This window comes from Balaenoptera musculus, chromosome 20 (assembly GCF_009873245.2).
Source record: "Balaenoptera musculus isolate JJ_BM4_2016_0621 chromosome 20, mBalMus1.pri.v3, whole genome shotgun sequence".
In the NCBI taxonomy this organism is placed as follows: domain Eukaryota; kingdom Metazoa; phylum Chordata; class Mammalia; order Artiodactyla; family Balaenopteridae; genus Balaenoptera; species Balaenoptera musculus.
Window position 1 is genome coordinate 47066703 of NC_045804.1, and position 13264 is coordinate 47079966.

At 49.9% G+C, this 13264-nt stretch overlaps 1 protein-coding gene across 11 annotated transcripts in view; it reads left to right on the forward strand.

The window, feature by feature from the left end:
• Positions 1 to 166: 166 nt before the first annotated feature.
• SGSM2 (small G protein signaling modulator 2) overlaps positions 167 to 13264 on the forward strand; it is a 45964-nt gene continuing 32866 nt past the window's right edge. For all 11 annotated transcript variants that reach the window (XR_005017780.1, XR_005017781.1, XR_005017782.1 and 8 more), the window contains exons 1-2: positions 167 to 308; positions 4468 to 4543. Coding sequence is in view for 4 of the 11 variants with exons in the window: in XM_036836790.1 (XP_036692685.1) it covers positions 252 to 308; positions 4468 to 4543 (133 nt within the window). In the remaining 7 variants the exon portion in view is untranslated. The remainder of the gene's footprint in view (positions 309 to 4467; positions 4544 to 13264) is intronic.

A 13264-nucleotide genomic window follows, 5' to 3' on the forward strand; every position in this document is an offset into this window, starting at 1 on the left:
AGCGCAACCCCCCCCGCCCCCGGCTGTGGGAAGGGGCCGGGCCAGCCTCCTGACGTCGGTGCGGGGCTCGGAAGATGGCTGCAGAGCCCAGCACCGGGCAGTGGCTGCGGCGGCGGCGGCGGGCGGGGAGCGCGGCGGGCGGGGGCTCCTCCTGGCGCTTGGGGCGCTGAGTCGAGAGGCGCGGAGGCAGCTAGGGCGCGTGGGGGACTTAGGCGGCCGCTGGGCACCACCTCCCCGTCAGCCGCCGCACGATGGGCAGCGCGGAGGACGCAGTCAAAGAGAAACTGCTGTGGAACGTGAAAAAGGAGGTAAAGTCGGGGTACGGACCCCCGGGGGCTCGCGTCCCTGTCCGCAAGGCCCAAGGGACAGAAAGATCTGCGCCCATTCCGGGGCGCGGGCGCTCGCGGGCCTTGGGCGGGGGCGGGGTCCTGGACTGGTTTGCGGTTCCCGCCCCACTCCCGGATCAGGGGGCAGCTCTCCTCGGCCCCAGGGGCTAGGCCGGCGCTTCAGGGTTTGTTTGCTCCGCGATCCCGCAGCTCCCCGCCCTGTGAAGGCAGCAGCTCTGGGAGACCGAGGTCGGGGGAGGGGTGGCAGCGATTTCTAGAGAACCCGAGCTGCCCATTCATTGCCCGCGCCGCCTGAGGAGGGGGCGGGGCCCCTCGCGGGCCTCCTAGAGCGCTAAATGGGTGACTTGGGGGCTTAGCTCCGGGTTGCCCTACACCGCATTCAGTTATCTTTCTGGGAACCGAGTCTCGGCTGCAGGAGGGTTCGCTGCACACCTCACTGCTTCTCACTCCACGCCCACCTCCCTACCCAGAGGCCAGGGGGTGTTTTGAGAATGGTTTTTAAGACTCAAGATTATTTTCCTCTTTTGAGGAGTCCCCCCGCCCACGTCAGGAAGAGAAAAAGTCCTTCTCTGTACTAATGTCCTTTACTTTGACCCTGCCCTAAAAGCCATTTCAATTTCATGGTGATGGGGGGGTTGTCCATATGACTCACCCGCAAACGAGAGCTGGAGAGTTCAAACCCACAGAGTGGATTAGAATGGATTAGGCCTCTGGATGGAGCCACGAACTCCTCCCACCTACCTCTGTGTCTGCCAGATGTGTAAACTCAATGAGGGCAGGACACCCATCGGTCCAGAGCTCTGTATCCGCGTAGGCACTCGATGACTATTTGGTAAATAAATCTGCTGATCTTGGAGACTGCAAAGTCTGATGGGAATGCATAAACTTTGGGATAGTCTGGACCAGCTCTTTGTGACCTTGAATAAGTTACTTAACCTCTCTGAGTCTCAATTTCTTCATCTCTAAAATAAGGATAGTGATATTCACCTCATATATAAAAAGTTTACCATATTGGTTCCTTTACCCTTTCCTAGAACTTCAGGACTGGAGAAGACTCTGGGTTCTTATAAAATCCTGGAAGGCTCTAGATCGTTCTTCCACATTAATTATGGCCTGGCTATTGTGCCCTAACTTTTGTTTCCTTCCCTTCTGTTGGCAAAGAAGTAGTTGAAGCCATCACCTTTCCAACTGTGTGTGAGAAGCTCCATTGTGCCTTTGCTGTGAAGTGGCCAAGTGAGAGGTTTTTTAGGCCAGGAGTACATCAGATTAGCATTTAAGCCCCAACTCTGGTCTCCCCAAGGAAAAAAGAAATCTCAAATCTCAGTAATTATCCTCAGGAAACAAATAGTCTAGTGACAGAGACTTATATGAACAGTATAAACAAGAACAAAAATGTAGCCATACCCAAACTATGGGCAGATGTGCTAGGATTGTTGGTGTGTTCCAAATTTGGGGTTGGTCAGGGATGATGGGAAAGATTTGGGGGAAGGCAGTATTTAGAAGGCTGTCTGTACTACTCCCAGAATGATTCTTAAACAAGTGTAAGAAATGTCCAGAATATGCCACAGCTATGTGTATTACCTGACAGAGGTTGACCCGCTCTGAACTCTTAGTTCCCTTCCCCCTTCAGCGCTTGATTTCAAGAGAAGTATAATCCTTTCTTGTCCTGCAAGTAGGGACAGTGGGGGTAATTGTAGGCAAGTCTGGCCTTTCACAAAGGACTTGTAGTATAATTTTTTTTTTTTTTTTTTGGCTGTGCTGCACAGCTTGTGGGATCTTAGTTCCCCGGTCAGGGATTGAACCTGGGCCCCAGCAGTGAAAGCACCGAGTCCTAACCACTGGACCGCCAGGGAATTCCCAGGGTATCTATAGGTCCTCCTAATCCAAAAGTCTGCCCCAACAGCCTGCTTCAGATGCCTGCAGGTCTTTGAGCTGTGACATTATGCTCTGTTTAATGCAAAACCCCTTGGGAAGTAATCTAGGAAGGTTTTAATAGTTTAGAGTGCAGGCTCTATTTACAATAGCCAGGACATGGAAGCATCCTAAGTGTCCATTGACAGATGAATGGATAAAGAAGATGTGGCACATATATACAATGGAATATTACTCAGCCATAAAAAGAAACGAAATTGAGTTATTTGTAGTGAGGAGGATGGACCTAGAGTCTGTCATACAGAGTGAAGTAAGTCAGAAAGAGAAAAACAAATACCGTATGCTAACACATATATATGGAATCTAAAAAAAAAAAAAAAATAGTTCTGAAGAACCTAGGGGCAGGACAGGAATAAAGATGCACACGTAGAGAATGGACTTGAGGACACGGGGAGGGGGAAGGGCAAGCTGGGACGAAGTGAGAGAGTGGCATGGACATATATACACTACCAAATGTAAAATAGATACCTAGTGGGAAGCAGCTGCATAGCACAGGGAGATCAGCTCGGTGCTTTATGACCACCTAGAGGGGTGGGAGGGAGACGCAAGAGGGAGGACATGTGGGGATATATGTATATGTATAGCTGATTCACTTTGGTATAAAGCAGAAACTAACACCACTGTAAAGCAATTATACTCCAATAAAGATGTTAAAAAAAAAATAGAGTGCAGGATCGATCTGATCCCCCTTTACCTAACTGCTAACCATGAGCACTTTGCAGCAGGGAGGAGACTCCGGGTCCTTCCTCCCTCCTCCCCAGACTTTAGAAGCTCTACCACCCTCCAAACGAAAGTGAGGGCCTGGGGAGCTAGAGCAGCATCAGGACACTGGACACAGGACACTGTCCAAAGAATGGTGAAGACTAGCTCTCCCAGAGCTTACTATATCTGTAAGATTTAATGTTGGGATTGAGGTAATCCATCCCTCTAATCTTCAGTATTAGTATTTGTCTCCTGGCAGGTTCCCCCAAGGCATCAAAAGTGCTTGGTTTAAGTGTTGGGAGCAACTAGAACCTCATATACTCCTGCTGGGAGTGTAAATTGGTACAACCACTTTGGAGAGCAACTTGGCAAAATCTAATAATATAGAATATACTCATCAGAAATTCCTTGCCTAAAAATATAAATCCAAAGAAATGAGCACCCGTGTTCACACAAAGACATGTCTAGAATGTTCACAGCAGCACTACCCATAATAGCCCCAAATTGGAAGCTACCCGAATGCCAGTCAATTGTGAGTTGTTCACACAATGGAGAATGAACAACGCACATCCATATACAACATGAACAAATCTCACAGTCACACCAAGGACCAAAAGAAACCCAGTCACAAAAACTACACAGTGAGCCATTCCATCCATAAGAAGTACAAAACCCCACAAAAGTGCTCTATGATGTTAGAAGTCAGGATAGTGGGTACCTTTGAGGGAAGTAGTGACTAGAAGGAAACATGGCAGAGTCTGGGGGTACTTTAGGGTGCTGGTCACGTTTAGTTTCTTGATCTGATGCTGGTTTCATAGGTGCGTTCAATTTGTGAAAATTCTTCAAGCTGTGTAATTATGATATATACCCTTTTCTATTTGTACATCAATTTTGAAGTTTTTTTTTTTTTAAGTGCTTTCTAAAGAAGGCTGTGACCACTTACCTTACAAGGCATTCAGAAGCTTTTACATCCAGGTAGGAACCCAAACATAGGGTTTTACCTAGACAGAAAGAAGACTGGGCTTGTGAGCATGTGGGGAGTGTCCCTGAGGCCTAGATGGACCTACCCCTACCCTCAGAGAAGGGAGAAAAGGAGGGTCAGGTTGTTTATCTGGAGCCTGTACTGAAACAATTTGTCCCTAAAGGACAGTGTGTCTGCCCACAGGCCCTTCTGCAGCTAAGTACAGGTGAGCAAATAGCATCCCACCCCTGTTCTCTATAGCAGGGCACTTCCTCCTGGGTTGGAATATCTGCACTGATTGATTGGTGGGTTTATAGCATCTTTTTTCCTGGTTGCCTTTCCAAGATGTTGGTGCTATCTGTACTGAAGAAACTTTGCTTCCCCACCCCTCCCTTTCCTATCATCTACTCTGCAGGTGTCTGAACCCAGACCAGGGGGGCAGAGCCAAGCCATTTACTTGCTCACAGGCGTTTGGTCAATCGATTAATCAATCAGTCAATAACGATGCTGCCCATTTATTCACAGGTGAAGCAAATCATGGAGGAGGCTGTCACCAGGAAGTTTGTGCATGAAGACAGCAGCCACATCCTTACTCTATGTGGTGAGTGAGTGACTGGGGGCTACTGGGAGAGGGTTTAAAAACTGAGGACACTATCTTGGGGCCAGGGAAAGATGAGTCCTCAGGTTTAGTAGTTCTCAAATCTGGCTGCAAGTCAGAATCAACTCAGAAGCTTATGGAATCTCCTTGGGTCCCATCCCAGACCTACTGAATCAGGATCTCCAGGGCCTAAGAATTGACTATATATGTCTAGTTCCCAAGGACAGTAGCGCTCAAATTTTAGCATGCATCAGAGTCACCTGTAGGACTTGTTAAAACCCAGATTCCTGGGTCCCAACCCTGGAGTTTCTGATTCGTCTGCCTGGGGCGGTCCCACGAATTTGCATTTCTAACAAGTTCACAGATGAGGCTGATACTGCTGGTCCAGAGACCACACTTTAAGGGCCATTGTCCTAGGTAGTTGGGTTTGGGAACCACTGCTCTGGTTTATCTTTACATTAACTTTGGGGAAGGGTCTGTGCTTTTGGATGCTTTCTGTGCCACATCTATTTTCTAATTAATCGTACCTGCGTTGCTCCAGCATCCCAACTATCCAAGCACTCGACTGCATGCAGAACAACATGAGTGTAAAGGAGGGATAGCCAAGCCTTCCCACCTTAGAAAGGAGAAAGTCTGTAATAAACCAACGCTTCTGCCTCAGCGTGAACACTTTTGCTTTTGTAGGAGCAAGCCTGTCCCTACACACAACTGAATCTTCTTGGATTTCCAGGAATTTGACCTTCCGTTTGCCATCTTTTTTTTTTTCTTTTTTTTTTTTAATTTATTTTTGGCTGTGCCAGGTCTTAGTTGCGGCATGCAGGATCTTTCGTTGCAGCGCGCGGGCTTCTCTCTAGTTGTGGCGTGCGGGTTTTCTCTTCTCTAGGTGTGGTGCACAGGCTCCAGGGCGCGTGGGCTCTGTAGTTGGTGGCACGCAGGCTCTAGTTGAGGCGCGTGAGCTCAGTAGTTGTGGCGCGCGGGCTTAGTTGCTCCGCGGCATTTGGGATCTTAGTTCCCTGACCAGGGATCAAACCCACGTCCCCGGCTTTGGAAGGCGGATTCTTCACCACTGGACCACCAGAGAAGTCCCCCATTTGCCACCTTTATGTTGTTTTCCTTGGCCTCTGAGATTGGTGTTCATTGAAGGGAGGTTGTGCATTTCTGAGGTGAAGGAATGAAAGGAGGAGATACGGGAAGGGACACTTTTGACAGTAGCATGGTGAGGCCGTTAGAGCTGCCCCTCCCATCAGTCCAGCAGCAAACACTGAAGGTCCCCCAGATTCCAGATACTGTTCTCCAGGTAGGGAAACAGCAGTGGCAAGATGGACAGCGTCTCTGCCCCGGAGGATTATATTCTGTGGGCAGAGAGACAGAAAACAAATGTACACATGAATATATCCTGCAATAACAGGTGTGGCAACAGCTACGAAAAAAAAAATAAAGCAGAGAAATGTGGGAGGGCGAGTGGGGAGAGGCAGCCTGTGAACAGAGCCCGAGTGACAGACTGAGGGTTCAGACAAATCCTGGTGCTCTGCTTACTTCTCAAGTTGTTTTGGACAAGTTTCTTAACTTCTGTCACCCACAGTTTGCTCCTCTAAAAACAGGGTGGTGATTCCCAACTCAAGGAGTTTTTGTGGGTATTGAGATGATACATGTGAAGGTTCCTAGCATTGTAAGAGATGAGAAGAATGTCTGTGTTTCCTCCTCTTTTGGATGTTAAGCCTGAAACTAGGTTTGCAGGATTTGAGGTCCTACTATCTCCCTTTCGGGTAAGTTTCCCTGGTTCTTTGAGATGATATAACGATTCTCAGGTTTGCAGGAACAATCTGATCCTACCTTTTCTCGCAGAAGCCCTGCTGGGGAAAAAGTATGCTAGTCTTGCAATAGGTGACTTCGACGAGTATTAGAACCCTACTCCCTTCCACCTGTGCTATGTTCCCCTGACGTCAGCCACTGTCTGTCATTGTCACCAGAAGGGCTCTACTGGTGGCCCAATTAGTCGTGGCATGGTGCTAGGCTTTGTCCAGAGCACACACAGCAAACACAGAAAACAGAATAAAATAGCACAAACAGCTTGTGCATGGGCGCCACATGTGGGCGGCCGTAGGTAAATGGGGGAAGAGAGGCAGGGGAAAAAGCTGTTGGCGTCCCACCATCAGGTCCATTAGGGTGAGAAGAAACCGTCAGCTCTCCTCTGATGAGTCCAGGGGCCCCCAGGAAGCAGCAGGGCTTTCATTTTTGCCTCTTGCCTTGAAGCCCATGGCTCTTTCCAGCAGGCAGGGATATCACCTTCAAAAGGAAAGATTCTTCTACTTTCAGCCAATTTCAGTCACGGAACTAGAACAAGGGACTATGAAATAGACCCAGGTCTCCAGGGTTCTAAGATCAGCCCCAAAGCAAGAGGAGCCCTGTTCTGCTGGATTTCAGGAGGTGCCTTAGGTCAAAGTGCAAACTTAAATGCCCACAGGGTCGAACTAGAGAAGTCCGGGTGTGGGACAGCAGGCAGTGGTGGGGACTGGGGTAAACTGGGTAGCACTTGCCATGTTTGAAGGGGGCAGCCGCCACTCAGCTTCTGAAGGAATGCTGGCCCTGGCTTGCTATGGCCTTTGTTTTATTTTAAGAGAAGCCAGAAGTCTGGGTTTTTACATGAAATGTCCCAAGTTTTAAATGCTGATAACTAATTCCCATTAAAAAAAAAAATTTGTGTGGGCTAAACAAAAGGCATCTGCAAGCCTCTGCCAGTTTGCTGCCTCTGCCTTGGGCTTAGTGCACAGTCACGGAAGGGAATGCTAGCAGGAGGGGCTCCCAATGGTGTAAAGCTAAGTCAAGCCGGGGCATCTGAGACCCACGGGAAAAGGAATCTTTATACTTTGTTGAAAATGGTGTTCAGTGGTGAGGGGGATCTCAGTTTGGGCTCCAAATAAGGTTGGGTTAAAGCAGTGATTATCGAGGCTTCCCTGGCAGTCCAGTGGTTAGGGCTCTGCACTTCCACTGCACGGGGCACAGGTTTGATCTCTGGTACGGTAACTAAGATCCCGCATGCCACCCAGTGTGGCCAAAAAAAAAAAAAAAGCAGTGATTATCAACCTTTTTTCCTGCCTGCATCACAGAGTGGAATCATAATCAGGGATTCCTAGGGGGAGGCAGAGAGAATAGACATGTACTGATGGAAAACTCCACTCTTCTGGCTTTTTGGAGATTCTGAAATGCCAGGCTCCTTCACCCCCTGGAAAAATGTTCAGAAGTGCATTTTTAGTCTGAAGTGGGTCCAGTCTTACCCTGGGTCTTGCAGTTGTCCCAGCCGCATCCAGAATTCAGCTTCGTTCTTGGGGAAGTGGGAGTGCAGAGAAAGTGCTGAGAGAAAGGGAGCAGAGTGAAGGCCGTGGAGACTGGATTAACTGTGCAGTGAGTGACCCCTTTCACTAGAGCTTTGTGGAGGGCTGGGGTCCTGGGCCCCTCTGCCCTGCCTTGGCCCCTCTGTTCATCGCAGAGGATGGCTAGGGGGTGACTGAAGAGGTCAGGGCCTGAGCAAGATGAGCTTCCCTGAGCTTCCTTAGAATACAGATATTTTTGAACCGGAAACAGAACCTTCCTGGAGAGCCTTAGAAATGGAACTGAAGAATCTCTCGGTCAAGACCTGGCCCTGGGCAAACCCAGGAAAGTTGCTGTTCCTCAAGGGGAGGAGTGAGACTCCCAGGATTGACGAGAAACATGCGTTTGTTGTGTTTGCTGTGCTTGTTCCTAAACCTGTCTGTCTAGAAGCCAGACAGGCCCCAGCAGGTAGGAACCTTGTGAGGAGGCCTTGCTGGCAAACCCAGCTGGCAGGGAGGGGTTCTATGTGTGCTGTTCTCCTACCACAGAGCAAGGCTGCATTGCTGCTCTGAGGCACCCCCTGCCAGCCCCCAGGAGCTGTGTGACTGTACCCGCGCACTGGAGAATAGGCCCAAACCCCACTGTTGGGAGAAGCTTCTTGGATATCTCGTCTTCATCTTAAAAAGTCATGTCACGTTTGCGTTTTGCTCCATGATATGGCCTCTGAAACTTTGTGCTGCTGAATGAAATTAATGCTTCCTGTTTTTCTGTGGCTTCCTGAACCCCCCCCCCCCACCGGGCGTAGGCTGATATCTCCTGCCACCCCAACCCCCAGAGGGCAAGGTGCTCTTAACTTTTGCTTGTGGGCAACTCAAGGTCAGGGTTAAACAGCAGATTGTCCTGAGTTTCACCTTTGAACTCTGCATTTGTAATAGCAATATGACTGCTCATAGAGTGCCCAGTTACTCTTCCCATCGAGGGGTCTGGGGTAGTTTAGGCCTTAACCGCGGAGCACTGTGCCTCCCCGCCCCTCTGGCTCAGAGGGCAGCATCTGCCTCCACAGTGTCTCTGTTTGCTCCATTCCAGTTGGGCGCTGAGGTTGGATTTTAACCACTGGTGGGTAGAAGGGCTTTAGGAGGCCCACGGAGAGGTTCCTGGCCTGGCAGAGCAGGTTCTTAGACTTGTAAACATCTCCTTTTTCCGGCCGCAGGCACCGGGGGCGGGACCCAGACCAGCCCTGCCCCTCAGTCCTTAGGTTCCCTGCCCTCCCCGCGCTGATCGGTCCACCTGAGGGTTGCTTCAGGCTGAGGATGAGCTGTAATGGGAGACGGGGGTGGAGTCTGTGTAGCTGGGAACACCACCAGGGCTTTATTAACCCGCTCCCTGTTGCTAAGCAGCTTTCATGAGCCGGGAAGTTCAGCCGCAGCAAGCTCCTCCGGGGAATGGCAAGGAGATGCTAATGAGCTGGGAGAGAAGCAGATGTGACGGGAGGGTGCGTCCCACCTGGGATACTGGAGCTGGAGGTATTTCAGCACGCCCTGAGATTCAGGCACCAGGCAGTTTTTACTCTGTCTCTCTTCAGTGAAAGGGATTCCTTCTCTCTTCTCCCTGCCCACACTGAACGAACAGCTCATTCTCAGCATATCTGGCTTCCACTTTCCATGTGGTAATGATCCAGTAGGAAGAAAGGCCCTCTGGGAGACTGGCTCCCCTCGCCCTGTCTTGGGGCATGGCTGAGGGCACATGGTGATGGTCTGTAGCTGAGACGCTGGAGTCCGGCAAACCTGACCTGGGTTCACAGACTGACCATGTCACCAAGTGTGTGACCATGGCCACTTATTCAGCAACTCTGAACCTATGGAATAAGGTTGATGTGAGGATTAAAAGAGTGATGCGGGTAAAGCACACAGCATGGAGCCAGGTATGCAGTAGGTGCTCAGTAAATGTTGTTGTCATCACCACCACCAGTGACGTTCTACTTTGTTCTTGAAAGTGATCTTTTAACCTTCCCCATAAAGCCTCCTAGAACCTTCTCCAGGATTCCATTTAGGCATCCATGTTTCTGGGAGTTTCGAGCATCTGGACAATCAGAAAAATTTGAACTCTGGGAACCCAATCAAGGAATTTGAAAATATTAAGAAATTATTATTGATTTTGTAGGTGCAGTACAGGTATTAGGTACACGTTTTTAAAAGAGTCATCTTTTAGAGATACACACTAAAATATTTATGGACAAAAATATATGATATGTAAAATTTGCTTCAAAATAATCTAGGGATAAGGGGGAAAGTGGTTGGAGGTGGTATAACTAAAGCAAGATTGGTCCTTCCTTGATCATTGCTTATGTTGTGTGATGGGTACTCGGGGGTTCATTATATCATCCTCTTTACTTTTGTAGATGATTGGAATTTTCCATAATGAAATGGTTTTTTTAAAAAGGAGGAAGAGGAGGAGGAGAGGATGGGTGGTGGAAGAGATAGAGATAGCAAGTATATGCAGCTTTTTTTTATAGGATGTATTTTTATTTCAAAAACTATGTATTGAATGCATCCTTAAACCTTAAACAGGATTCTGGACACGTAAGCCTGCAGAACAGACAAATAAGTATGGAAATCTGCCCCACCTTCTGGGTGTTGGAACTGGATGTTGGATACTGGAGGGTGGGGTCTGAAGTCACGTAAATATAGAATTTTTTTTTTTTTTTTTTAAGGCCGTGCCACGCGGCATGCGGGATCTTATTGCCCCACTAGGGGTCGAACCCATGCCCCCTGCAGTGGAAACGTGGAGTCTTAACCACTGGACCGCCAGGGAAGTCCTAGAATACTTTATAGGAGTAGATCAGCATTAAATGCTAGTCACTGAATTTTCATAATTTAATTTGTCTTGTAGACTGTTGTGTTTAATCCAGCACATAGAGATAGTCCCACCCCCGAGCTGGCCCAGCCTCTGTCCCCAAGTCCATGTACAGACATCTGTTAGTGGTGGAGGCTTCACAGCCTAGAAGCTGTGCCCAGGGGCAGTGGGGAGAACAGGGAAGGGGAGCAGATGTTGCTGAAGGGTCCTCCCTGATCCTGGACCCCCAGTTGGAGTCAGGAAGGACCTGCTGTTGCTGAGGCTGCTGCCTTCCCTTCCCATCCTTGGTCTTTTAAACCAACGACAGGGCCCGGGTGGGGGACCTGTGTAGTTCTAGAGAGCGAACACCAAAGAGACGGACGCAAACCCAGCCCTTCACTGGCCCACACCAGACGAGTCATCACCTGGCTGCCAGACAGTAGGATGGTCAGTCATGCGGTGGCCAGTCATGGTGAAATCCAAAAAGAGGAGGAAGAGTAGAAACCCAGGACACTGGGCTCCCACCAGGAGGGAGCTTCTACAGGGAAGGCCAAAGTCCTGAGTCCTCAGTGCTGACCATAACCGCTGAGGCGAGCTATGAAGGCTGGTTTTGTAAGAAAAACGAGCGTTTGCAGCTCTCCTGTCCCAACAGAAAAGCTCTATGTGATCCCTCTCCCCGTAAGTCACTGCCCATGGGAAATCCTTGACCGTGATGGAGCCACAGCCATGCCTGTCTAGAGGGGGGTGGGGAGAGCTCTGGTGACCACAGCACATGTCCTCCCTCCCCTCCCTGTCCTGCCTTCTCGGGCTGCCAAGGGGGCCCTCTATGGAGACAGGCCCGAGGAAGGGCACCAAGAGTCTTTCCCTTGAGATCAAGACCTAGCCCTTCTTCAGGGAGGCAGCTCCAGATGACCTGTCACAACAGTTATCACAACATCTAGCTGCGTGGCACATACACAACTTTCTTGAGAAATTTTATGTGCAGGGAAGCAGCTAAATGGTTTAACACCTAAATGGGGATGTAGGGCCAAGGGAGGTGGTGGTGTGTTTTTTTTTAATTGGAGAAATTAAGGAATAGTTATGTACAAATTGAAAGTAATAGGGAAAAATTAAAGATACAGGAAAGAGAAGGGACGTATGCTGGAGTGATGTCCTTGAGAGGTGAAAGGGGCTGAAATCCAGTGCACAGGTGGGAGGGGTGGCCTTAGAGGGGAGCACAGCCAGAGCATCTGTAGCTACCAGAGGGAGGGCAGGGGACGGGCACAGCGCAGGAAGGAAAGGCAGTAATGCTCACCCATCGCCTTCCATGTTCTGGGTGCTACAAAGAGCCTTGTGCACCTCTGCACATGCTGTTGCCTTCAGTCACTCAGCACCCATCGAGGTGGGACCTGTTCCTTTCCCTCCCTGCAGTTGAAGCTCAGAGAGACTTAGTGGTCTGCACAAAGTCAAAAAGCTAGTAAGGAAAGGAACCAGGGTTTGAACCCACATCTGTCTGACTCTAAAGCCTGTGTTGCCCAGGGATGGGTCCCCCTGTGAGGCCTACCCAGGAGTGGAGTCTGGAGGTGTGGGGCATTGAGGAGAAGTTGGAGGCATAGCTTGGGTCACCAAACAGTGGACTCATGATGTCCAGAGATACTCTTGGAGACAGCAGGTCCCTTGTCGAGCTGGGCGAGGCTGGCACTGGCCTGGTCCCCTGGCAAGCCAGTGTGAGCACGGCACATGCAGACTCTGCCCTGCATCCCCAGCAGGGCAAGGAAGATGGGTATGTGTGGTATGAACTTCATTTCTCTCACTTGCTTGGTTCCAGAATATCGGGGCAGTGCTTTCTCCTCCCAGTGAAAGTCTGGGTGGGAGAGTTGCTTTCTTGTTTTAGGGCTTTGAACAAGGCTGAGTGCCACCCCCCTCAAAGCTGAAGCAAACCGCCAGCATCACCAGTGCAGGCGGAAGGAAAAATGTACCCTTGTTACCATAGAAATGCTTGTTCCGCGTGGAGGCAGCCGTCATAAATCCCTGGTGGAAATAGCTGGCCGGGGAAGTGGTGGGGGGAGAGACGTAGGATGCCTGGCCTTGCCTCTATGCTCCCCTCACTTCATCCGCTACAAGTGAAACGTTGACTCCCTCCATGGGCAGTTGAGGAAGTTCCTACTTAAAAAAAGGCCGCCCATCCTACCCATTCCTTTATCTCCAGGGAGGCTGCTCCTCTCCTGGAAATCTTGGTTTCACCATCCAAGGCTTTTAAAAATTCTGCTCTGAGTAATGTCCCCCAAAACTCCAGGACCAAAGCAAGCCACTTGTGGCTAGCTGCTCCACCCAGCGCTTTCCTCACCTGGAAACTGAACTCGCCTGTTGCACAGATGGCAGCTGGCAGAGGTGGGGAGCAGGGGACACTGGACATACGTGCTCCTCCCATTATCAGCCCCTTCTGGCTCAGAGCCTTGGGCCCAGCCTTCATATCAGGCTGTGCTAACTGTGGATGCTGTGTCCCTCTACCTCAGCCAACTGACCTAGTTCTCTGAAAGCCATTCAGTGGGTCCCCCTCTTACCAGGCTGGGCTTGTCCAGGTCCCTTGGCTGCTGAACACAG